General features: G+C 39.9%; 1 protein-coding gene across 6 annotated transcripts in view; it reads right to left on the bottom strand.

Annotated features, from left to right (window-relative positions):
- The window catches only part of Macrod2 (mono-ADP ribosylhydrolase 2), a 1861794-nt gene that overhangs the window by 168322 nt on the left and 1667135 nt on the right, over positions 1-26337 (bottom strand). For all 6 annotated transcript variants that reach the window (XM_075962323.1, XM_075962324.1, XM_075962327.1 and 3 more), the window contains exons 9-10: positions 19066-19147; positions 284-331 (exon numbers count right to left, since the gene is read on the bottom strand). In XM_075962323.1, the coding sequence (XP_075818438.1) occupies positions 284-331; positions 19066-19147 (130 nt within the window). The remainder of the gene's footprint in view (positions 1-283; positions 332-19065; positions 19148-26337) is intronic.

Here is a 26337-nt window from a genome sequence, read left to right as displayed (position 1 = left end):
TGGTTTCTTTACATCTCTGCTGGTTACGCTACAACAGTAATGTACCTTTCTTTCATTTTTTTTCCCCTTTACTCTGTCAAGAAGCTCAAAGTTCAATTTAACCCTTAAACATAGAAACTATGTTTGCCTAAAGAGTTACTATAGCCACTCCCCTATTTTATGATGTTGAACACACATTTCTATTTTTTCATCTTATTCAGTCTTTCCTTAAAAATTGCAGGATCTGACTAAATCAAATTGGTTCCCGGCTTTACCCCAAGCAATAAAATCATGGTCTTATTACCTGCATCTTCTTTCATGTCGACGTCAGCTGCTCCCTCGTTGTTATCATCTGTTAGAAAAGGAAAGATAATGAGCAATGCAAGAAGCGCCACAATGCTCCAGTTTGAGTCATCAAATAACGAAAGGAAAGTAGAAAGCCGAGTACCACATCAGCCATTTATCCTGTATCATCACAGCGGGTCACGCTATGTTTGAGAAAAGTGTGCCCACATAGCAGACCCTAACACCGAGGGTTACATTCCCCTCTATAACAACATGTACGCAGCATAATTTGTTTTATTTATACAACGCATGTGTGGCCACATTGGTCATCTCAATTCTTCAAAACCGTTTCCCATGAACTTTAAATACGATGTGCTTCAACACTGGGAAAGTATGTGCACTGAGCTTCTGTGTCGGGACAGTGGACGCACTGACATTTGCTTCCTGTACTCGGCTATGAGCAGTGTCGCTTGCTCTGCTGCTAGGCAGACTTTCCACCACTGGCTCCATGGATGTTACTGGTGGTCCTGTTTCTGTCCACTTCCCTTCATTTCCCATAATACTGCTTTCTAAGTGGACAAGGATATGTGATCTGCACTCCAATGACATGCTTGCCGAGTGATTCCCTCTCCTTCCCACATTGTATGTGTGTGTTGAGAAATGGTCTTTCTATGTATCCCAGGCTGAAATCACACCATGTAAAAATTGTCCCAATCCTCTTGCCTCTGTTGCATACCATCATACCTGGTTGTACTTACTCTTTTGAACTCAGAGCATGATATGTCTCTCCTTAAATGCTCCTCATACCTAATACCTTGGTCTGAATATTTGCCACCTGTTTATATGCTGAGAACTTTCCCCAAAGTCATGATCTTTGGAAGATGATTTAATCACCAAAATGGAACCCTAACGAATAAGATCAGTTAGTTGCCTTAAGGAAGAGGTCAAGGAGAGACACAGTCTCTGTTGTGCCATTAAGGACATGGAGAGGAACTGGACCCTAGCAGGCAATAGAACTGCTGAAATCTAGATACTGGATTTCTAAATTTTGAGAAAGAAATTTCTGTTTTTTAAACCTTTCCATTTATGGTATTTTTTTTTCCAGCAGTCCAGACACTAAACACAAGATAATGCCTCTGTGTTCGTTCCCCTCCAGTCAGTTTACTGTACTTTAATTCTAATTCTCTGCCTTATGTGTCTTAGGGGTTTCCCAGTTGATCCTCTCTTCTGCTCCCTATGACACATTTTCTTTTCATTAATAGTGCCTGCCAGTTCATCTTAATATAGTTCTGCTCTGGTCTACAGGCTCTGGTAACAGCCTCCTATGCAAAGCACAAAGCACAAAGCACACTCCTTAACCCTCTGACTCTTCCCTCCAACAGTTAAGGCCAAAGATATCTTATTTCAGCCAGCTTCCTTACTTCCATGGTGCTGGTGTTATCACCTAGACAGATGGCAACACTCAACTATTTTCTGTTTCCTCAAGGTATTATTGCTTTTACTTTATTTTATGTTGCTATCACAAAATACTTGGAGTGAGCACTTTACAGATACAAGAGGTTTATTTGGCTCACAGCTTTGGAGGATAAAGGTATAAGACAGTGTGCTCCCATCTGTTTAGGCCTCCGCTGAGAGCCACTGGCAGTGTCATCATCTGGCAGATGGCATCACAAAATAAGCACATGCACATGTTAAGAGGAAGCAAGATGGCAGGGAGAGGCACATCTCTCTTTCTCTCTTCTATGACTAAAGAATCTGAGCACTAACTCAGTCCTAGGAGGACCACACTACCTAGGGTTGTGCCCCATGACCTAATTATCTCTAAATGGCATAGAATCTTGGTACCATTACCCTGAAGACCAATAATCTAGAGCACAGACCTTTAGAAGATAAACCATAGTACTTCCCTTTAACTTCCTCTATCTACCTCATTCCTGCTGGTGAAACCATCACCTTCTCCCTTCATCTATATCCTTCGAGACTTCAGTCCACATTTTCTGATGCAGGTGAGCAGAAGTTTTACTGAGAAAAGCAAAAGGCAACTACATCAGAAGAGGTGTCTATGAAGGCTTTCCTGATCATCTATCTGATGCAAGTTTGAATTAACTATATTCTTTTTTGTTGACTTATTTTTGCTTTCTTATGAATCTATACTTTGAAGACATCTGAACTCAGGGTCTGCCTAATGACCCTTCAGCCCACCCATTTACTAGGCATGTGATCTTGAAGAAGTTGCCTATTCTTCCTGAGTTTCAGGTTCCTTGATCATGATGAGTGACAACAATGTCTACTACATGGACTTGCTCTAAGGACTGAGTTAAATAATGTCTATGCAAAGCACTAGAGCAGGTACTGAAACATCATCAAACACTAACATTGGTTATTATTCATATAAAATGTCACAATCTGGCACTGCCAGGATGAAGGCCATGTCTTGTGTTCCTCTGTTTTTCTTGGTAACCAGTACCATTCATCTTATGTAATAGAATAGATAAAATCCTTTCCACTAAATGGCCAAACTACAAACAAGCATGTAATCTTGGGAAAGTGACATAAAACAATATAACCCTCAGTTTCTTAATCCGAAGAACAGGGATGGGAAAGTAACCAACTTCTTACAACTGAAGGGTGTATGCACACTTGCGTGCACATGTGTATCTCCCGCACAGCTACAGAATAAGCTTTTAAAGCTATTGATATTTGGTGACATGACACTGGTATTCTTTCTGATACTTTGGTAACCATTTAGTAAGCACTACCACACACAAGAAGCATAATCGTCCTTGAAGACTGAGGTCAAGAATCCCTTTCTTCACAGCAATCACAAAGGGAGTCACAATGAGCAGACTTCAAGTGGCAGACAGGACATGATAGGCTGCTGTAGGTGAGCAGAGGTTCTATCACTGACAGAAAAGCGGAAGTCCACGGGTGCTTTCCAGAGGAGCTGATGGGTCACCTAAAAGGTAAGCTGAGACTAACTTGAGGTAATGAGAGCCAGCAGTGTGTTACCAGGAAAGGTTGTCTTCTGACTATACACTCTATGCTCGCTGACACTTGGCATCAGCCATGCGGGTCCTTTGCCTAAGAGTTTTCTCTAGTTCTGGTTTCTAGAGCCCAGTTGGCTAAAGAAATTTTGTACAATGAACCTGTTCCAGGAGCCAGCCTACCACATGTGATGGATAGATCACTGTTTCTCAAGCTCCTCCCACATGTTCCTTGTTCCACATGATTTCCATAAGTCTCCTTCCCTCATTGAACTTGAGGTGCTTGAGTTTGAACAGAGTTAGAGTGTAAGTAGCTTGGAACTTAACCCCTTGACCTCCTTTACCACTCCCCCTTCTTCTCTCTTCTGCTGGCATTTCCCCAGATTGCCTTTCAACAATCTCTACACTTGAACCCTTGCTTCAGGACAGGCTTTGGGTTCTGTTTATTTATTCTATTTTTAGCACCCTCAAACAGATGGGAAACTCTTTGAAATACATGTTCAGGAGCAGTCAAAATACCTTCAATGACATCAAATTTGTTCTGAATGGCTGAAGGGCAAAGCATGATAACCGGAAGCTTCAGTGGTCCTTTCTGGCTAAAGGTCCTCCCCTACTAGGAGTAAAGGTTCATTTCACAGGCCATGTGACTGGGTCACAAGATTCCACAGTATCTTTCTGTGTGTGTCTTTGAGGGTATTTCTGGAGACTGCCACTTGAACAGGAAGATTGAGAAAAGTTGACAGCTCCCCCTTATGTGGGTGAGCATTGGGAAACCATAGGAAAGTCCTCAGAAGACAGAAAGGCTGAACTTCGTCTGGACGAGGGCCGTGCTTCACAGCCCATTACCCACAGTGCTGGCTTAATGGTTCTTGTGCTTGGACACTCTTTCCTCTCCACCTTTGAGTTCAAACTGAAGTATTGCTTCTTACTTTGTTTTAAGCCTACAAGTACTCAGACTAGGGCAGTGGTTCCCAAACTTCCTAATCTATGACAATTTAATACAGTTTTCACGTTGTGCTGACCCCCAACCATAAAATTATTTCATTGCTACTTCATAACTCTAATTTTGCTACTGTTATGAATCACACTGTAAATATCTTATATGCGACCTCCAAAGGGCTCGCGACCCATAGGTTGAGAACTGCTAGGCTGGAAACACACCACTGGCCTTCTGGATCTCAGGTCATTGGCCTCAGAGGGGAACTGTGCTACCTATCCTTTGGCGTTACCTTCCTGTCTGAAGAGCTGGAGACTTGTAAGCCTCCACACTTTTATGAGACATGCCTTATAATAACCATTTTCCATATGTTATACACAGGTGTGTTCCTCTGCTTCTCTAGAGAAACACTAAGAAAAAGATTTTTGAAAGAAAGAAAATTTGCACCAACATGCCAGCGTTTGAAGTTTCTGACAAAAACTAGAACAGCCAAACAATTTTAGGCGGAAGAATGATGTGCCAAGTACTGAAGAAGAACTTTTTTCTTTGTCAGAGGAATTCACCATGATATCAGAAGATACATGCCTTGACATTTTGATATTTGAATTCAAATAAAAGGGAAGTGCTTTTAGTCTGGAAAGCATATGCTGCAGTTGATATTAATTAAATTCACCTTGCTTGCACATTCCATACAATGTGCTTGCTTGAGCCATATTTATGAACTATTTCTGTTGGGACTTCTTTTCCTAACAATACCAGGAACCAGAATGACATTATATAAAAACAGATGATACCCTCTGGAGTTGAGAGAGTCATGACACTGAAAATTTGGACATAGTTTGGGGACTGATGGAGCGTGGGCACAGAGCTCCTGTGCTTTTATGTAGTTTATCAAGCTTCATACGTCTTTGTTAGAGGACAAAAATGCAATAAAAGGTCTCTAGCAAAGAGATACAAATGCCATTTCAAAGCAGAGAGCGATCCATCAGTTGGTATTGTTCTGTGTATGCAGAAATGCCAATCCCAGAAAAATCCCCTTCTTTTCCTAGGTGTAGTGCACATGAAGGCTAAAACTCTATCTCCTCTCAAAGGGCCTCTTTGATGTTAATTTCATGAAGGATGTGGCTTTTATTCAGCCCATAACTCTCTGTCAGATTCCCATGTTGAGTTCTACACAGGATGTCCAGTTATAACTGAAGTTCTTATTTTAATAAAAATATATGTGAAAACAAACTAGTGTTTCTTGAAGAACCGGTTTGGGGTAACTAGCTATCTTGACTTTAGGAGCCGCTTTGTAAAGAAGAGGCTATCTGCTTTAGCTATGCACTGGCTATCTATTTCACCTTCTCTACGGGTGACAGAGTTAATAGAAATGTTTTTTGTCCAGTCATTAGACCTGCTTTCTGAGCAGCACTTTGTTCCCCAGCAATAAACAGTACATACTTTAATAACTTATGCCCCACTACTTCAAATAACTTGCAATTTAGATGTATCTTCATCCTTTCCTTTAGGTCTACATTATTAATACAATATTTGGGAAAGTAGTGTATGTGTGTGTACAATAGACACACAGAGAACTTTATTCTGAAGCAAGTTTTAAATCTGCGTCTCATCACCACCTGGAAACTTTTAAAAATGCAAACTTCCCATACTTATTCAAGACATATCAAGTAAGAATCTATGGAAGAGAAATCCAGAAATCAGGGTTCTGGCCATCCTTCCATGAGATGTTCAGACATCTTGCAGCTCTAGGTCCACTTGCTTAAAGAAAGAGGATGCTCATATTTGGAGATATCTATTACAAATTAAATTATCTTGTAATGACTCCTTAATCCTAATGTAGTGCAGTGTATGCCCAAACAAGAGCTAAGCATAATCATACCTGTGCTTGAAATCACCTAGCTACTATACAGCTGAATGGATTTTGTCATGGGTCATGTCTACAATCTTTAGATTGGCTCAGAGGCATATGCATGGATGGAGACCAACTTCAAAGAGGACTATAGTAGCATCAGGGGGAAAAAGAGGTTTTCTGGAAGAAAACAGTTCTATAGGATGCAATTGAGCCATTCTCCTCCACCCAAGGAAATAACTTGAAGTTATCCCAAACCCTTGTGACTATTTTAGAACCACCTATATATATAAGGGTGAGTCTATCAAGGCCACCAGTTCTACAACCCTTTGGTGGTTCACACTGCATGTGGTTACAGTTTACAAGCTTCTTGTGCCTTCTTGTGTATTCTTTGCATTCCACTATCAAGGGTTTCTGAGAACGATTTGCATATACAAAGGAAGAAAACATTACTACAATAAATAACACTCTCTAAGATTTCCGTGAAGTGTAGGAGATACTGGAATTCTCATGGCTTCCAACAAGACTTGGTAAACAGAAACTCTAGGCCAACACTGACATATGAGGGATTGTCCTTATAGAGGCTTCACTTCTAACATTATATTGAATATTAGGAACCATTGAATCTATCTAATGGTTAAATATACTTTCTGTAGAGCAGCTGAGAGGGTTAATTTGTTTTCAGTTTTAAAGAGAATAAAAACAAAAAAGATGTTTTAACTTTGTTGTGGGTCAATATGAGCACTCAGTTGTCATTAATATATCCATTTTGATTTATCAATAAAAAGTGTTCATTTTCATTATTCTACACCTGGCTCAGTCGGATTAGCACACAATGGCACCAAATTGCTGAGTCTGGGATTTGTGAAGAGGAAGACTGGGGAGTAAGTGGGAAGGTATTTTTTTAAGTTGTTCTGGATGTGTTGAGTTGAAGATGGCTGAGAGACTCCCAGCGATACATAGACTGTTATTTATAGCAAAGAGTACTGTGCCAAACACACAGACAGCAGGAAAGTAGAAGATGGAACATTCACTGTATAAATCATGCCTAGTTAAGGATACTAATGACTCCAAAGTGGTGTAGGAGGTCTTCTGTCTATGTATTGTGTTCATTGGTTAATAAAAAAACTGCTTTGGGCCTATAGTAGAACAGAGCTAGGCAGGGAAGACTAAATGGAATGCTGGGAAGAAGAGGCAGAGAGAGAAGCTATGGAGCCCCCACCAGAGTCAGACATGCTGGAACTTTGTTGGTAGGCCATGACCTCATGGTGATATGTATATTAATAGAAATGTGTTAAATTAAGATGTAAGAGTTAGCCAATAAGAAGCTAGAACTAATGGGCCAAACAGTGATTTAATGAATAAAATTTCTGTGTGGTTATTTTGGTTCTAAGGTAGCCAGGCAGCCGGGAAAGAACAAGCAGGTCCTCCACCAACAGTAAAGTATTATCAGAATTCATGTGATCAAATACACACTGGATATTAGTAGACATGGTCAACGCATTAAAGAGGTTCTAGATCTAACTGTTGTGGTATGTTCCCATGATCCTGGCACTCTTGAGTCAGAGGCAGGAGGATTGTTACAAGTTGGTAAACAACTTAGATAGCATAGTGAGTTCATCCAGGGTTACTACACAGGGAACCTGTTAAGAGGAAGGAGAATGGGGATGGGGGAGTGGTGAGGAGGAAGAGCAAGAAGTAGAAAGTGGGAGAAGTGGAGGAGACAGGACGATGAGGAAGGAAGAAAATGAGAATGTGGTGGAGGAGGAGGGGAGATTGATTATAAAACCTCACCAAAGGCAATTACATAGTAAAGGTTGGGACAGTCATGTGACTTTTGCAGTTCCTAGAGTGAATAACAAATGAAGGAGACAAAGGTAACACATGACTAAGAGAAGTAAAGTCTGGTCAACAGATAAAATACAGGCTAGGACATTTTTAGTTACTCCCTTGTTTTTGCTTTCTTTTGTTTTCCTTTCTGGAACCTTGGTAGAATTTTCCCATTCATATGCTATTCCTCAAAAGAAATTTATTTTCTTTACCTTGGCCTCTGTGCCTTCAAATAAAGAACAGAAACTAAACTGTTGAAGCCTCTTGCCAAAGCACCCTACTGCTGTCTCCTTACAGCTACTGCTTCATTCCCCATTCTAAGTGGTATTTAGGAAGTATCTGTTTTTCCAGAACTTTCTAATGAGATCAAACTGTACTTAGTCAAGACTCATGTTCCGAGATCCTTGTTTGTACTGCTGTTTATCAGTGTTCGCTCCATTCACTGCACACTCACCCCTCCCTGAAGGGACAGATTGCTTTCTGCCTATGCCTGGTGCTTGTCCCAGCATTCCGGTTGCTTGGTTACAGCAACACTTCGCTGGATTTTCACTGAAGGCACAATGTGTTTGCAGCTTTTGGGGCCATCAAGTGGAAATAGTTAGGACTCATTTCTAAGAAGGCAGTAAACTCATTTATGTCACATTACCCAGTGACTGCCTTGTTGAGGTCTAAACGTCAATGTGACCTGCACAGGAAGTGTGTACAAATGTGCCACATCCTGACAAGTGATCATTATTAAAGAAACATTTGAATTCATTCACTCTAGCTTCTCTATACACTGGATATGCCATTTAGGGAGGGAGAAAAAAAAGCAACTCACACTAGGTCAACAGGGCTTTTATTTTGTCTATTTTTCAGTTACTTTTTTCAAGGAGTTTGATGCATAAGCTTTGACCACTGCTGTAACAGAGTTCTAATTTCTTACTTTAAAATGAAGCAGATTTTCTAGGGGTGGTAGCTCACCCTTTCACTCCAGCACCAGAGAGGCAGAGGCAAGTAGGTCTCTCCATTTTTAATGCCAGTTTTAGTGTACAGAGTGAATTTCCTGCCAACTAGAAGCATATAGTGGGACTTCTTTTCTTTCTCTAGGTAGATTTATTGTCTTACAGTTTATACGGTGGAAGTCCAACAACCCTCGCTCTCCATCTTCAAATGCAGCAATGTTGCACTTTCTGCACAATCATTTGTAACCACATCTCCCACCGATTCTCTCCTTCCAGTCTTAAAGGCCCTTTGAAGTAATTCTAAGGGCCCCATCTAAAAATATTAGAGAAATTCTTTTATCTTAAGTCAGCTGATTGTAAATTGAATTGAACTTTCTCTTTTCAGTGTAACTTAACATATCCAAGCCTCTGCAGCTTAAAGTATGGATACCATTTTTTTTCTTTTATGATGGGGGTCTTTTTCCTACCTAATATGCCTGGAAAGTCAGAAACAGGTATTGTTGTTAAAGACTATCTCAAGGTATTACTAAGAAGAATTCTATTGAAATTTAACCAAAGGCGTGCACCATAAAATCCACAAGCTTTAACATCACTGTCATTAATGAAGTTTTGGTTAAATAAATAGAATCATATTTTATAAAAAAAACTTCATTTCAACAACCTTTAACCTTTATTCTTTTCTACATTCTTTACGTTTATTTATAAAATACTTTTTCACTACTTTTTAATGAAAATAATATAACAAAGACAAATGCTGAAATACAAAACTATTTTTTGCATATATTTAAAAGAGTTAAGATCCTTACTGTATAAAGACATTTTATAGATCAATGAGCACATGATGTGATGTCGATAAAATTGAAACAAGGATATAATTGGCACTTTCATACAAGAATATTGGAGACATAGTGCTGAAGAGATGGCTTCAGGAGGTAGAGTACTTGTTCCACAAGTATATGTTTGATCCCTGCAACCCAGATGAATAAAGAGTGATGTGGGAGTGTCATATATCAATCTGTTGATTTCATTGGTTAAGCAATAAAGAAACTGCTTGGCCCTGATAGGTTAAAACATAGGTGGGAGGAGTAAACAGAACAGAATGCTGGGAGGAAGAGGAAGTGAGCTCAGAGAGACGCCATGCTCCCCTCTCCCGAGCAGACGCACAAGATTCAGCTCCAACCAAGGATGGACGTAGGCTAGAATCTTCCCCGTAAGCGCACCTTGGGGTGCTACACACATGATTGGAAATGGGCTAGTCCAGGTGCGAAAGTTAGCCTGTAAGGGCTAGAGTTAATAGGCCAAGCAGTGTTTAAAAGAATACAGTTTCCGTGTCATTATTTTGGGGCATAAGCTAGCCATGTGGGTGGCGGGGGTGCTGGGGACACAGCCCTGCCGCTCCTATTACTACAAAAGAGAAAGCTGGCTCCACAAAGTTGCCCTCTGACCTTCATACATCTCCCATGGCATGTACGTGTACACAGAAACAGACACACACATCCACACAGAGTTTTGAAATTATCAAAAATAAAATTGAAGAAAAGTGGCTAAAAAATGAATAAATGACATAGGTAATAAGAAACGCAGTTCCATTAATTACCTTGTTTAATATAGGAAAATGTTCACATCAAAACACAAGAATATATACCACTGAGAAGAGTAGGAGGGAAGCGAGTTCTCATCAGCTGGTGGGGAAGGTAAAGCAGGTTGTGTAATGCAGGTAGGATGGCTGTTTATAGTTTTGTCTGCAGAAATGGAAATCCCTGCAGTTGTGTAATATAGGGCACTTATCTACAGCGCTGCAAAAATGGTGAGCAATTTCAGAACTCCCAGTAAAAGTGTCTTGGTTTTGAATATATTTTGTGAAAGCAATTTCACTTTTAAAAAGCATTGAAAATTAGAGAGAATATGAATATTTACCCATAGGATGGTTTCCTTAAGTTGCAAATACAGAATGATTTGCAAAAATAGTCCCAAGTTCAGTGACAAGGCTTTGAGTAAACTTTGGGTCAATTGAAATAAAGTAACTGAAGAATACCTGATCACAAAGAAAAATGCTCGTTGTTCGGGTTGACTAACAGGTTCTGGTTGTATACATTTTCCCATTACTAAAGACCAAAAAGATATAATAAAATGATTGATGTCTGGATTGTAGGTTAGGAAATAGTGGATGTTTTCTTCTGTTTGCTTGTGTGCTTTTTTAGTAAAAATATATGTGATTTTTATATGAAGAACTTTTATTTTCTTATAACACTGATCACAAAAGCTAAACAATATATTTTGAATTCTTATCAAGAATCAGAATGCAAACAAATATATAAATAGATACATTGTAAATTTTGTGATGCTCAGCCGAGATACCTATCCAAGTAACATTGCTTCCCTTCTATTGGCCTTGACCTTATTTGTGCTTGCTTCTGGCAATCTGAAAACCATAAAAATCAAGGCACATACAGGAAGCAGTGGCTCTGAGGTTGTACCAGCACTGAAGCTAATTCTTGCAGTGACAAGTCCGACAGCTCTTTTCCTTATGCCGCAGATGCTTTTGATATCCACTGGACATTATGTTCACCAGTCTGCTTATCTTTCTCTGAATCTTGCCACTCTGTCATCAACACTGTTTTCAAATCTCTATCTCCAGACACTGGTTTGGCAAATCAAGGGAAAGAAAACCTTACTGGTTCGTGGCAACTGTGGTTCATGGCAACTGTGGTTCATTGCTGTTCTTGGAAAATGGATCAAAAAGGAGGAGAACAAATGAAGACCCAGCATGACTGGACAGATGCCACTCTTCTTGGAACATTAACTTTACCACAAAAAGATGCAACATCAATTTGGGAGCAGACAAGCAGCTTCAGGATTGCTATGAGGAAGCGTTGCACAGGAGAAGGCTGGAGATGAGACTCACCTACTCAGGTGACTTTGGCCCCTGGCCTCACATTGTATAGCCTCTATGTGTTGTTATTGCTATGAAGACAGATGGTGTCCCCATGACATTGGACTAGTTTTGGAAGGTCATATTTCAAGTCATGAACAGAGTTAAACCTTTTACTGTTATTGTTAAGAGTGGGTCTTACGTAGTCCAGGCTTGCCGAAGTCTCATGATGCTTCTACCTCATCTGGGATTATAGGGTTGTACTCTCACATCCAGCTTAATTCCTTTTCTATGTGGGCGTTTCTCTATTTAGGATGGGTTACGTTCTGATAACCTCATTACAAACTGAAAGAATTTCTAGTTAAAGTGCATTTAACAAAACTAGTCTACTAGACATTCTAGTTTGGCCACATAGTTCACTATGGAATGACAGTCATGTCCCCTCAGCTAGGTGGAGGTTATCAGCTCCTGAGGCTGTGCCATGGTTCTGCCATCTGATAAGAAATGGATAGCATTGGAATTAAAATTATGAAGTTCGTTTCTATTAAATGTTTAGCTTTATTTCCTTCATAAATATCTTGAGTTGAACCATGATAGATGAAGACAGTCTACACATAATCTACTATGTCTTTTCTTAACTCCAGGATATCTAGTCCTAATTGCTTATTTTGAAGAGGGAGAACATATCCTTCAGAGATCCACAAATTGGAAACAAGCATTCTGCTTGGCTTCACCATTCCTCCAATCCCAAGACCTCTTTCCCTCTCTGTTGTTTATACAACACTGGACTTTTCTTCTCTGTTCCAGTTCACTCTCAATGACCCCCACAAGAGCTACATTCTTCATGCACTTTGCTACAATAAACTCAGTACTCATACATGTTTGCTATAAATTCCTGACTACTATGAACATGCAGGGATGACTCTTGATGCCCTGCTACTACTATGTTCCAAGTGTGCCTAACATCCTTGCATCTTCAAAGTTTTAGCACTGTGTGACATGATATATGTAAGAATTCAATCCAGTCATACAGAGGAGTCAGAGTAGGACCTCAACAGGCAGGACACCCTGAAATAAAATCAATACAAAGGTAAAGCCATCCAGTTCCCTGAATGACAAGAAGGGTAATTACCACAGGCAGAGCTGCTAAGCCTCTGCGTGCTGTTCCATGGAGCTGCCAAGGACTCTAGGTTTAAGATTATCTGTGGCCTCTACCCACTGGGTAACAATAGGCTTTCTTCTCCCACATTCATGAAAAACAAAAATATCTCCAGATGCTTTCATATAACAGTCTTCCAATGGCTGGGAATCTCTGCAGTTGACAAATGTAGACTTTCCACAATTTATAGGTGTGTGTGTGTGTGTGTGTGTGTGTGTGTGTGTGTGGAGGTCAGACTCCAAACAACAGGATTTTTAAACCAAGTTAGAAAAATTTCAATGATGTATTGTTATATGAGAAAAATCAGAATCCTGAAGTTCTCTTGTAAGACAATGTTTTGCAAAACTTGACTTCCATCTCCCCACCAGAAACTCTCCTTTCATCTTCTAGTCAATGGAAAGTATATACGATAAATTCTACACCCTGTAAAATATGAACCTTTTATATAAAGAACAAAGAGATTCTCGGCAGAATCACAGAAAGATTATTTGCCTTAGGCCACATAACAGTGCACTGCAACTATAAATTATTTGTAACCAAAGTGTGTGATAATTCCATAAAGCTGCCATATTCTGCTTCCAAATAATACATCTGGAAGGAAAAAGTCAAATGTGCTTCACCCCACAGCAAGAAGTAAAATTGTTAGGGAAATCTTTCCTGAGTTCTCTCCTTTGCTATTTCTTTGCATTTTTCTGATAATCCAGTCATGGTATATCTCCTCTAATACCTGATTGTGTTCCTCACATCCTGGACCTCTGAGTGAGGTACTTTCAAAGTTTAGTTTGTTTTGAGATATAAGGTTTTAAAAGTGTAATTAAGAGAAGTGATATCATTAGAGTGGAATCTTTAATGTGACCAGTGTTTTTATACAAGGAGAAAGATAGATGACAAGCTACTCAGAGGGGAGGCCAAATGAACACAGGGGTATAGGACCAAGAACATGGTCAAGAGAGAGGTCCCAGAACATGCCACCTCTGCCAACTCCCAGACTCCAGAAATATGGTAAAATACATCTGGTTGGTTAAATTATCCCCTCTATGATAGCTCCTTTCTGCAGCCCTACAGGAACCAACAGTGGTGATTTCTATCACCTCCTTTGTTGCTCTGTACAGTCTCTCATTTCTCCATTGTTTCTTACCTGCTCTGCTGTCTGAATGATCTAGACAGAAGTACACTTTGATGTCTCTAATGAAGCACCAGTTTGACTCATTGGGAATTTTTCCATGAGTGCATTAGTGTGTATTGGAAGAAAGAGAAGCATGGTGACTTTGAGAAATTATGGGCAACAAACAGTTTAAGGGTGGGGTTTACTTGGTGCTCTGAACACATCCTGCAAAGAGACCACTAACTTCTGAAATGATGATGTAGAGAAGACTATCCCATTGCTACTTGGGCAATGACAGATGCTGGGCTCAGTTTGAAATATATCGCTTGCCATAGTTTATTCAAATATGGCTCATTTCCTATAACTAAGGAGTAGAGTGTCAGATAATAACATACAATGACCCATTTGCCATCCATTTTCAGGCCTGCCATGAGCTGTCTGAAACCCCATTGTATCCTATCACCTTTGGCTTCCTTGAAACACATACTCTCAATGTGGGTGTTTTCTATTTGCCTCATTGTTCTTTGTCCACTGTCCCCAAACCAAACACATCACACAGCTGCAGGTTCTTTTCAAACCACACCCAAGTCTCATAAATAGCTTTCCCCTTCATGAATGTTTTCTTCAAACGAGCTAACCCACTAATTCTTTGAGAAAACCTAAGGTACTCCAAGGAAGGTCTAGTCCTACAATCTTTCTTCTTCTCCAACCCATATGTGCTGGCAAGTTTTATGTCAATTTGACCTGTTACAGTTATCTGAGAGAAGGGACCTTTATTGAGAAAATGCCTTCAGAAGGACACTATGTAAGCAAACAAGCCTGACGGGTATTTTCTTAATTAGTGATCAATGGGAGAGACCCAGACCATCATGGGTGAGGCTACTCCTTGGCTGGTGGTACTGGGTTCTATAAGGAAGCAGGCTGAGCAAGCCATGATGAGCAAGCCAGTGAGCAACACCCCTCCACGGTAGGCTTCAGCTCTTGCCTCCAGGTTTCTGCTCAGTCTGAGTTCTTGCCTTAGCATCCCTTAGTGGACAATGATTCAGGATATGTAAGTCAAATAAGCCCTTTACTCTCCAGGCTGCTTTTGGTCATGGTGTTTCATCACAACAGTAGTAACTTCAACTAAGACACCACACATATGCTCCCTGAGTTCCCTGCTGCCCATGTAGGTTTCACTGCACCCACATCCCCTCTGGACCTGAGCCTAAGTCATTCCTGTGGTCTCTTATGTTTTGGTTTTAGTTCCTTGCTGTATCTCACAGTGTGCACGCACACACACACATGCATGCACACACACATGAGCACACGCATGCTTACAAACACACACACACACACACACACACACACACACACACACATTATTTTGGCTTAGGGAGCCCCTCAAGACACAAACTGGGAAGGTGAGATTGCTCAATGGGTAAAGGTATTTGCTGCCAAGTCTGAAAACCTGCGTTCAATTCCTGCTTAAACCCTCATGGTAGAAAGAGACAACTTACTCCTACAAGGTGTTCTCTGACCTCTGTGCTCAGGTGTGTATGTGCGTGTGTAAATCCTATTCATGGGAACGGTGGTGTCTCTGACTCCTTTGCCTGCTCTTGGGACCTTTATCCTCCTACTGTGTTATCTTGTCCAGCCTTAACATGAGGATTTGTGCCTAGTCTTATTGCATCTTGTTAAGCCATGTTTGATTGATAACCCTGAAAGGCCTGAACTTTTTTGAAGGGAAATGGAGGAGTAGTAGGTGTGGGGGAGAGAGAAGATGGTGGGGGAAGAGAGGAGGCTGTGGTCAGAATGTATTTTATGAGAGAAGAATAAATAAAAAAAACATAAAAAAAAGCTATGGTGTCAGTTTGAAAACAAGACAAAACAAACAAGTCTCTAAGTTATTCCTACAGCAAATAGCATAACTTTGATCCTATGCTAAAGGCCAGATCTTGACTGGGGAGAAGATAGTCTAAGGCAATGGTTCTCAACTTTCCTAATGCTGTGACCCTTTAATATTTAATATAGTTCTTTATGTTGTGTAACCCCCAACCATAAAATTATCTCATCCCTACTTCATATCTGTGATTTTACTACTGTTATGAATCATAATGTCAATATCTGATACGCAACCCCTATAAAAGGGGAGTTCAGCCCCAAAGGGGTCATGACCCACAGGTCTAAGAAAAGACACTTGACTCCTCTCCCATTGGCTATCAGATTGTTTTATTTTATTTATTTATTTATTCATTCATTCAAAATGAGTATGCTAAACAGACGTACAGGAGTTGGAACTCAAAGTTGACATCCAAAGAAAAAATACAAAGGATGCCCACTATGGATTCAAGGAATGGACCGAGGGACAAAGAACTCTGGCAGGTCCAGAGCAGTGGGGAGTCTCACATCCCACAGAATTCTTGTTCTGTTCTGATTAATTTTCTTACAAAAGTAAGGGACATTTACGACCCCATTTTCTTTAGCATAGAATAGAGGGAACAGAGGTAACCTGGTACCCCAGACCCCTTCCCACAGAGAAGGACTGAATAGCCTGCTTCACAGTTAAACGGCCACAGTTTCAGCCTCTGTGTCATGGCTTTCCGTAAGTGTCAGACAGCCCCAGGCACAAAGAGAAGGAAAATTGCACTTTTTTACTCCCACCCCAGGCCATATCGGTGCATCTATGAACAAATCCATCTTTCTTTGCCAATTTTTGTTTTGTAATTTAACTGGAATGCAGAAAAGCTGACAGTAGTGCTTGGGACCTAAGTTTCTGGACAACAGAGGCTTTGACTACAGCTTGTCTGCAGTGCGTTCTTTTCCACTTTTACTTGCACAGATGCTGCTGCCTTTGGTCTCAGATTTCTGGTTGTGGACTTTATAAACTTGAGCTCAAAGTATCCCCAAACAAAGAAGCATGTTTACACATAAGAAAAATGACTTTTGTGAACTATTTTAACTATCTTTGTATTGGGAAAACTAAACCCCCATTTAGAGAAAATCTGGGGAAATAGATATATCTATTTTATATATGCCAAGTCAGAAAAAGTTATTTTTGAATCAAAGATGATATGGTTATGAATTAAGCATAAATTCAGATTAAAGACTGATAATATATACCATTTCTATTAGTAGTCACACATTCTATTAGACATAGCCTTAATTTCACATTTCGAACAGGATTTACAAATTTCTGATACCTCAATATTTATAAATATGCTAGCATTGTTGGAGATTTTGACATTTAGCTTGAATTGTATTTACTATTATAATTATTTGGGGGAATAATTTCATAAACATAGTGTGCTTTGAAACATTTATGTGAAACTGAGAATGATTTTGTTATTATTTTACTTGTGCAAGCACTGAGATGAGTTTTTAGATTCATCTAAAGCAGCAATGTTTCAAACGATAGTTTATTTGCATAGTTACAAAGAAACTTTAGACCCCAAAACATTAGGCTGTCTTACTTTTTAAAGTTTGCAGTGGGATATCTGTGCCGTATATTTTTGTAAATATCTTCGGGCTGATAAGACATGAAAATGAGTATGATATCAGTATTTCTAAACATCTTGAAGAGTCTAAAAAGCTCATAAACTGATATTGACCAGGCATGAGAAAATTTATATTACACAGACCATAAAAGTTACAATTTCTCCCAATGGACAGTTCCTTTTAAAAATAATCAGAAACACAAGCACCAATGAGCTCATCCTGGTTCTAGAGGAAATTTGGAGAACCCACAGAAAGAGAAGATTGAAACAGAAAGGAAACTACCAGGCTACAGAGAGAAGCATTTATTAAACTGATCTCAACTCAGCAAACGCTTATTAAATAGCAATTAGTGCCTAACACTATAAAGTATCGAGATACCGAAACATATAAAGAAAGGAGGGAGAAGGGAGAAGAAAAGGGGGGGATATCAGTGCCACAACAAGCTTCTATCACAGGGGAGTCTGAGGAATTTACATTATATTTCCTTCAGCAAAGAAAATTCTTTCTAGGCCTTAGTTGTTTTTTTAAAGCAGATTTGTTATAAGATTAGGGAAAAAACTAAAGAACTTGGTCCATCCACATAGAGCATCAGCAGAGAGTTGACACTATCTTTTTACTTTATTTTAACCACTGCTTGACCCAGCTAACCCAAGTCCTCTTGGACCTGTGGGTGTAGCCTGCTCTTTCTCACTTGGCTGTGGAAGATTGCTTGAGAGGAGTATACACAACACCCTTTATTAGTTCCTTCCTACCAACCAGATTTACTACTCATTGCATGAAAAACCACTTGTAATGGATCTAGAAACCAAAAAAGAAATGAAAGGGAGTGGGGTGGGGAAAGCCAGCTTCCAAATGTTTACTATGAATGCCCACAGAAGCTTGAAATTTCCTACAAGCAATGTTTAGCATGGCTAAGGAAAGGACTCTGGGCCCCATGACCATAAAAGTAACAAGGCATTAAACAAGCCTCAGCCTTAACAGGCTGTGAGAGGGAGGACAGGAAAATATTCAAATTACCCCAGCCCAACTAATGGTACATTCAGTCTGAAATCCATTACTCAAGGTTCTTTAGTAACCCCTAGGCCTCGTCTACATTCTGAAAAGAAGTGTGAAGTAAGGTGAGTGACAGCCATTCTCAGACTGGCTTAGAAAGGACCATACAGTCACTGCAGTTCAAAGAGAAAAATTGGGTAAAATGAGGAGGAAATACAAGAAAGTCTGAATTCTGACTACAAATACTAATGGGCTTCCTACAATTTTTCAACAAAGGAGCTTAACATGGTTGCTGTCTGCATGCAGTCTGGAAAAGTCTTGCAAGGTGAGGGAGAACTGGATTGTGCAATATGGGCTTGGAGGATTGCCCTTTAGGGATCATTTGGTCCAACCCTCAGTTGATGTGAGAAACTGAGTCAAGACATATGATGACTTGCCTCACACAATGCAATGACCTCATGGGGTGGGGTAAGTTTAGGGCATGCTCACCTCTTGTAGCTCTTGGAAACTGTGCCATATGCTTCTGGGCTAACCATAAATACAGACATTACAGTCAGAATAGCTTTGGGGAGAGCAAATGAAACAACAGGCCAAGGGAGCTCAGCAGCTTCCACCCTTGATCCCAAAGGAACACATGGCTTTACTCACCAACAGGGAAGAACTCGCTCATTTTCTTCTTGTAGATCTTGAAGTCAACTTCTAGGAAGACACAGAAGATGATTCGGTCCACCTGGAGGCAAACAATAAACTCTTGAAGTCGAAGGAAATACGGCAGGTGTTTACTCAAAGCACAGTGTTAGAACTGAAGAGTCCAAGAATAAAAATACAGAAATAAAGAAACACAAAGTTGTAAGTCGAGGAGAATGAGAGCAGGCTGTCAGCAGCTTTCTTGGCAGCTTACCGACTAACTGTTCACAGTGGGTTACTTTGCTTTACAACCCATAGCTCTGTCTGTAAGGCTGAAGCGGCTCTCTGCAAACTGAGGTTCAGCTTTCAGATATTTTAGATAACCTGCCTCCCCCCAGCCACTCCTGACCAGCAATTGATGTGAACTGAGTTAACTTTTAAATGATGGGATATACCTGACTTTTTGGTTGTGCATTTTCCCATACCCTTCTCGTACATGAAACCGGCTATATCAGGGGAGTGCAGAGCTTTGGTGGACACCATCAGAAAGTGCTGGAGAGAAACAATAAACTAAATACAAACACTAGTTTAATTAAAAAAAAAACCTCTGTTAATGAGAATTGCAAAGAAGGACAATTTGTATCTGAGTTTTACCTCAAAATTATCAAATTTCCTTTGTTATTGCCTAAAACTTGATGTTTCTTGTTATAAAAGGGGGTAGTTCAGAAACTGTAATCTGCCACAACCTTACAAGTCCATCTCTGGCTGTGGTCTCAGCTAGCTGATAAGTTTTATGTGCACCATGGAGATTTTTTTTTAATTTTTAATTTTTTTCCTGAAATAAATTTTCCTTCTAGTTTAATAGACTTTGGTGGTCTGTCCCCCATCTATGCATGACCCCATTGGACCCAACAAGAATAGATAAAGATTATTATGAAAGCTTAGTACAGATATTTCATGGTGGAGTATGAACTGTATCAGATGATATGTAAGTGTGTATGTGTGTGTGGACACTTGAGTTATGTGTGAGCATTCACTTGAGTATGCATGCTCTGTTTATAAAGAAGTCAAGGGTGCTTTCAGGGGAGAGCTGCTACATAAAGAAGAAATAACAAATGACGGTAAACCACGTTGCAGCAAGCTCTAACTAATGCTGAGATTCTGACAGGGGTACCTGGACCTTATGGTCTCTAAAACAGCCACGGGAGAGGCAGACTGATGAGTGTCAATGAAGCATACCAGTAAACCAAGTACTCTTTTTACTGATCTTGTTAGACAAATACAGTCCTCAAACCCGTTATCTTTGAATGTGGCCTAAAAAGTTTCCATGAGTTTAATTTACATGAAGTCACTTGCTTCTAGCCAAACATATTCAAAATGGCTGCAGAAATTAAATGCTAGTCAATAGTAACACAGGGTCTGTGAACACTTAATTTGGTGGATATTGTTAGGTAACAGTCGCCTCAGAAGAAAAATGTGTGCATCATCTCCTGTGTTTTCTAGTTTGAGAGAGTGTCAGCATAGATGGGCTTGAAATATTCAAGAATAATGTGTCAATGAGAAAGAAGAAATAGACTACACACAGTAGCTTGATGTAGGTGGGTCTTCTTTCTATGTGTTGCTTTCATTGGTTAATTAATAAAGAAACTGCTTGGCCTGATAGGTCAGAACATAGGTGGGTGGAGTAGACAGAACAGAATGCTGGGAAGAAGGGCAGTGAGGCAGTTGCCATGCCTCTCCTCTCTGAGACAGATACAGGTGAAGATCTTTCCCGGTAAGCCACCACCTCATGGTGCTACACAGATTACTAAATATGGGTTAAAGTAAGATGTGAGAATTAGCCAATAAGAGACTGAAACTAATGAGCCAGGCAGTGTTTAAAAGAATACAATCTGTGGGTTGTTATTTCAGGGCATAAGCTAGCCAGGCGGCTGGGAGCCAGGTGGCAGGAACACAACCTTCTGCTCCTTCTACAGTAGCTCACCCGTGTCTCATATTAACTGGGAACTCAATTTTGTGTCGGGAACATGGATACTTCTTCATTTCCTTTCTTCAACAATGAGAAATAAAGTTTAGAAACAGTCTGTCAAAGCACAATGGACAACTGAATAAGACATCAAAGCATTTCTTGTGGAAGTGGGGGGTAGATGTGGGATGGGCATGAAGCAGGACAAGAAAGAACCTAAATGGATGTCACCCACCTAACCCTTCCACTCTTCCACCATGTGGGATGCAGATCCTGCCACTCTGATGAGAGTTTTCATTCAGCAACAAAGATGTTCTGGTGTGAGAGATAGCAGGGGGTCACATGGAGCTGTGAAATCATGTGACATGAGCGAGTCCAGAGGCATCACTCCCTAATCTTTTCATGAGTCTCTGCCTCAACAAGGCTGGACCACCTCCTGGCCAGTCACTGGAATTCCATTCCATAAAGAACGAGCTACCTTCTGATTGCCTCATTGATTCCTGTACAAAACAAACAAAGGAACCTGGCCTTAAAAATAGTAAGACAGGGTTCAAATGGGTAGATTTCTTTTTTCCTATTTTCACTTTTGAGTAGGATGTCCAGTCCTACTTCTATATCATTAATACTGCCTATATACACCAAAAGTACAGGCTCCCTATCAAATCATTTTCCAGGTGAACTATAATTTTAGATAAAAGCCAGCATTTAAGTCTGTTCATGCACATACTCCTTATGAAATGTTTACATCCAGTGGCAAAGCCAAAAACCATGTTGAATGACAAAAATGTGTCGTCAAAGGGCAGTTTGTATAAAACCTTTTCTACATCATTTTAAAAAACATAAAGTTACAACAATGTAGGGATCCATCTAAGAGTAACAGTAAAATAATGAAGGGCAAGGACATTGGGCTAAGTGGTCCTGTGTTCTCTTATGAGCAACCCAAAGACGCACAGAAAAAAAGAAACTTGAACTCAACTAATCATAATCTGCCACCTGTCACCTAGCTCAGTTCTTCAGTGCAACAATTTGATAAGGCAGCAGCTCCACTATGGAGCAAACATCATTTTTCCCTGCATCCATGTCTACCCTACAAAAGCCTCCTTATGCTCTCTGAATGGTGGTCCACAGTGCAGGCAGTCTGCCCAACCTGTGAAATGCTGCTGCTGTTGAGAACACCTCAGTTCTTAGTGCATTGTGTTTTTCTGTCATGTCTTCTAACATATGGTTTAAAGATGGCTGTGATTTCTGCAAAGGGAGGGGATTTGAGTCATTAACACGTTAGTTATTAGAAAGTAAAGAGATTTGAGACAACATGACACATAGCTAGCAGCCATTAACTGTGGGAGGAAGTATATGAATAAACTATTTTCTCTATTTTTTTCCATGTTTGGAAAACTTCACAATTAAAGACTAAAGTTGATAAGATTATCTTGTGTTCCCTGAGCCAGACTCAGTTTTCTAGCTCTGCAGAAGCACTTGGAGCTTCCAGAGCCCATAATTATTCTTGTGTACCTCTGAGTGTTGATTATTTTTCCTTTATGCTTCTAAATCATCTAGCTGTGACCAGAAGTCAAAACCAAGAAATTTTGATTTACTAAAAACTTAAGGTGATTGAGTTAAACAATTTTGTGTCCTCTCACATTTATACTTAAGAACAACAAATTGCATAATTTTTTAATCATTATGTCTCTTATGTGTGTGTGCAAATGAGTGTGAATGAGTGTGTGTATTCTCATGGTGGGAGCTCTTTTAGTAGCAATGCTATTTTCTGCTACCAACTTCAAATACCACCAAGTTCAGATGAAGATTATCTAAATATTGCAAGGGATCATAATCTACTTCTAGATAGTAGGCTTGATGACCATGGAAATGATATGGGCCCAGAATTCAACAGCCCAGTTAATTTTCCCCAGGGAAAAAAATGGATGCTGAAGTTTGAAAATTTTAATTTTAAAATAGTTGGATTCTCTAGTTAACTGTCCTGACTTACAGGCCTAGCACTGTGAAAAGCAGTCTGCCAGCAAATTGAAGCCAAGCGTTGCCTTCATTCATTATATACTGATTGCATATTTGTATTCCCTTGTGCACATGTATTTTCTAGGGCACTATTGCATAAAGCTCCACTTGAAAAGTCTATTTTTAAAGTGCTTCAAGTTTTGATACTTCCTCATCCCATGGTTCTCTTTATAGTACAATAAAGATGATGGTACTCCTCTTGCTGAGGGGTGGGATCTAAACTCCCATTTCTTAAGTCTGGGAGGCCTGTGGCCATGAAGGATTGATGTTAAGTGGCTTATGAGTAAGAGAATGCAGATCTCGTCTAGTACTCTTGAGAGGACACTTCCTATATACAAACTTCATAACTTGTACAAGTAGCAAGAACATGTGGAGAACCCACATGCAGCTATTTTGGCAACAGCTCCAGCTGGAAGGGGGTGGCCTTTCCATGATTTCAGCTCCAGGCGTTTGGGCCACCCAGCAGATGTACAGGGAGCAGAGAAGAGGTACTCCAGCCAGACACTCACCGCAAATCCATAAGCAAAGACATGGAAACATGTAATGACAGACTTGACATCTTCCCGACTAATCCTGGTACCCTTTTTGAGTCTTGCTTTTACAGCTCTTTGGTACTTTACACCTGTCGAGAAGCTCAGATTGAACGGGTCACACTGATAGAAACCACCTTTGTGGGAGAAGACAGACACAAGACGTTTAATTGTTACATGGCCGAGAGACTGGGAATCTGTCTCGCATGGAGGAGGAAAGTCTTGCACATTTCTTTCTAACCCTGGATGACTTCTAAGAGAACCTTTGACAGCTCAGAATGGTACCATTTATTTTTTTCTTAAAGCCATTGGATAATTTCACAAAATGATGGTTCTTGAGAAACCATTCATTCACCTATTATCGAATTGCCTTCAATTCACAGGGCATAGCCCACATACCATGCCGTGTTTATGAAAACAAAAGCCCAGCAATTGAGTGGCCTTTTTGTAGTACCAGAAAATTAATTAACGATATAACTTGACTCGAAATACCAAATTTTCCTCTTTGATATTACCCAGAAGGAGACATATGCCATTGAATTTCTAGGCCTGCCCCTAGATATAGGACAGTGGATGGGTCCTCCATTTTCAAGTTGTATAATATCAAAGGTCTCATCCATAGCTTGTGTAGTCTGTCCTTGCAGCTTTTTTGTACTGTCTGGATTCAGTAAAGTAGACCTACACTTCTGTGAATGACTCTGGATTAGAGCTCACCATGGGACAGTTCCTTGGGATTTACAGATCAGAAACATAGCCACAGCTTGCACTAAGAAGGTGTTTTTAGAGCTCCAGGCAGGTTGTGTTTGTTCTTGAGGACCAGTTTGGGAAGCAACAACTGTAGGCTTCTACAGCCTTTGCTGATCTCTGCCTCAGCTTCTCTGAATTCTGAGCTTTGCACACATGCATCTCGAGTCCTTTTACAGAATGTTGCAATATGGGTACCAAAGCAATGACGACATGCCACGTTGTCCCCGTGGGTTCCAGTTTTCATCACATCTTCCATGATGTTTTTCTTCTCTACCATTAATTGTTTCTGGACCATACACTCTACTGGCATATCCCAAACATTCTTCAGGAGTCTAGCTTATAAGCCTCAGTTAAGACTGTTCCTCTGACCTGGAGTACCCCACTCTGAACATGTATTTTCCACTTTGCCATTATTGTATAAGGTATTGTTAATTAAACACACACACACACACACACACAGACACACAGACAGAGACAGGGAGATCTTTACTTCCTATATAACTCACAGTATTATACTTCCTGGTTAAACTCCAACTGATATAGTCTTTGTATCAGTTCAGTGAGTATTATATCACCCAGAGAAACTCAGTGAAGCACAAAAAATAATAATTTTCAGAGATGTATAATTTGTCAAGGAGATTTAGTTCCTAATTACTTCCTTCAGATGAATATCTGTGAGTCCTAGTCTAGTAGGTCTTCTCATAGAACTTCCTAAAGTATCTATCTCCTCTTCTGTAACTAATGTCACATACTTAAAATGACTCCTTTTGTATCAACAATTGACCGGTAAATTCCATTTGATCCACGTTCTAAAGCACAACATAAATTTGTTCTGGAATTTACCACCTGACCTACTCTTCATGATACTGCAAATAAGTGTCTTTTAAAGAACCAGGCGACACCCACAGGTCCTTTGTCTCACATGTTCATGGCACAGGTCCTCACGTGTAATTTGTAACTTCAGACATATTTGCAAAGTTCACAGTTCGGCAAACACACTTGACCAAGATGTGGCTATATACCAGACACTTTTTCAAATTGTTTAAAAAAAATAAGATAGTGACCAGGTAGACTCCCTGTTACATTTGCTAGAAGGCCTTTAAATAGACTTTAAACAGTGGACGGGGACACTGTCATTTTCTCTTATGATACTGAGTCCCTTGACTCTCCAGTTCAATGACAGAATTTTCCCACTGGGTGTTTAATGGCTTTACAACAGCAACGGTGGCATCCTATACACTAATATGGATTAAAACCTAATAATAGCTCTTTAAAATAAAAATGCAATATTCAATAAATTGTCTGGCCAATGGTTTAGAATTACTACTGGCTAGCTCTTACATTTAAATTAACCCATTTATATTAATCTGTGTATCGCCACGTGTGGCTTACCGTAGATGCTCTGACATCTTTTTCCTACAGTAGCTGTTGGTGTCTCTTTAGACTCTGCCCTCTTTTCCCCTGTATTCAGGTTGGCTTTCTAACCTAGCTATATTCTGCCCTGCAATAAGCCAAAGCAGCTTTATTCATCAACCAATAAAAGCAACACATTTGCAACTTACAGAAGGACATCCCACACCATCTCTGAGAAATAAAAATGAGTACAACCACTTTGAAAAGCTTTTAACAATACTAAATTAAGTAAATATATTCACACAGCACAACCTTGCAATTTCAATCCTAGGTTCACACTCAGCTGATATGTTCTCCTGAAGCAGGACCCCAGAATGTTCATCGTTACTCTTTTAATATCTCAAATTTAGGAGCTGCTTAAATGGTCAGAAATGTATAAACATACCAGTATATAGTCACAGAATATTACAAACTAATGAAAATGAAAAAGTTCTCAGGTACATGTAAAACATGAATAAAGGGTACAATGCGGTATAAAAACCTATCAGGAGTAGAATGTACAGGATAATTCCATGTCTATGATGTCCAGATGTGTTAAATCAGTTGTGCGGTTAGAAGTTATCATAGCAATTATTTTATGGTGTGTGATGCTGGAAGGCATGCTAGATAATGTCTATCATC

Source organism: Microtus pennsylvanicus, chromosome 2, assembly GCF_037038515.1.
Source record: "Microtus pennsylvanicus isolate mMicPen1 chromosome 2, mMicPen1.hap1, whole genome shotgun sequence".
NCBI lineage: Eukaryota > Metazoa > Chordata > Mammalia > Rodentia > Cricetidae > Microtus > Microtus pennsylvanicus.
The sequence above is the reverse complement of the archived record's forward strand: the minus strand, read 5'-3'. Positions and strand labels throughout refer to the sequence as shown.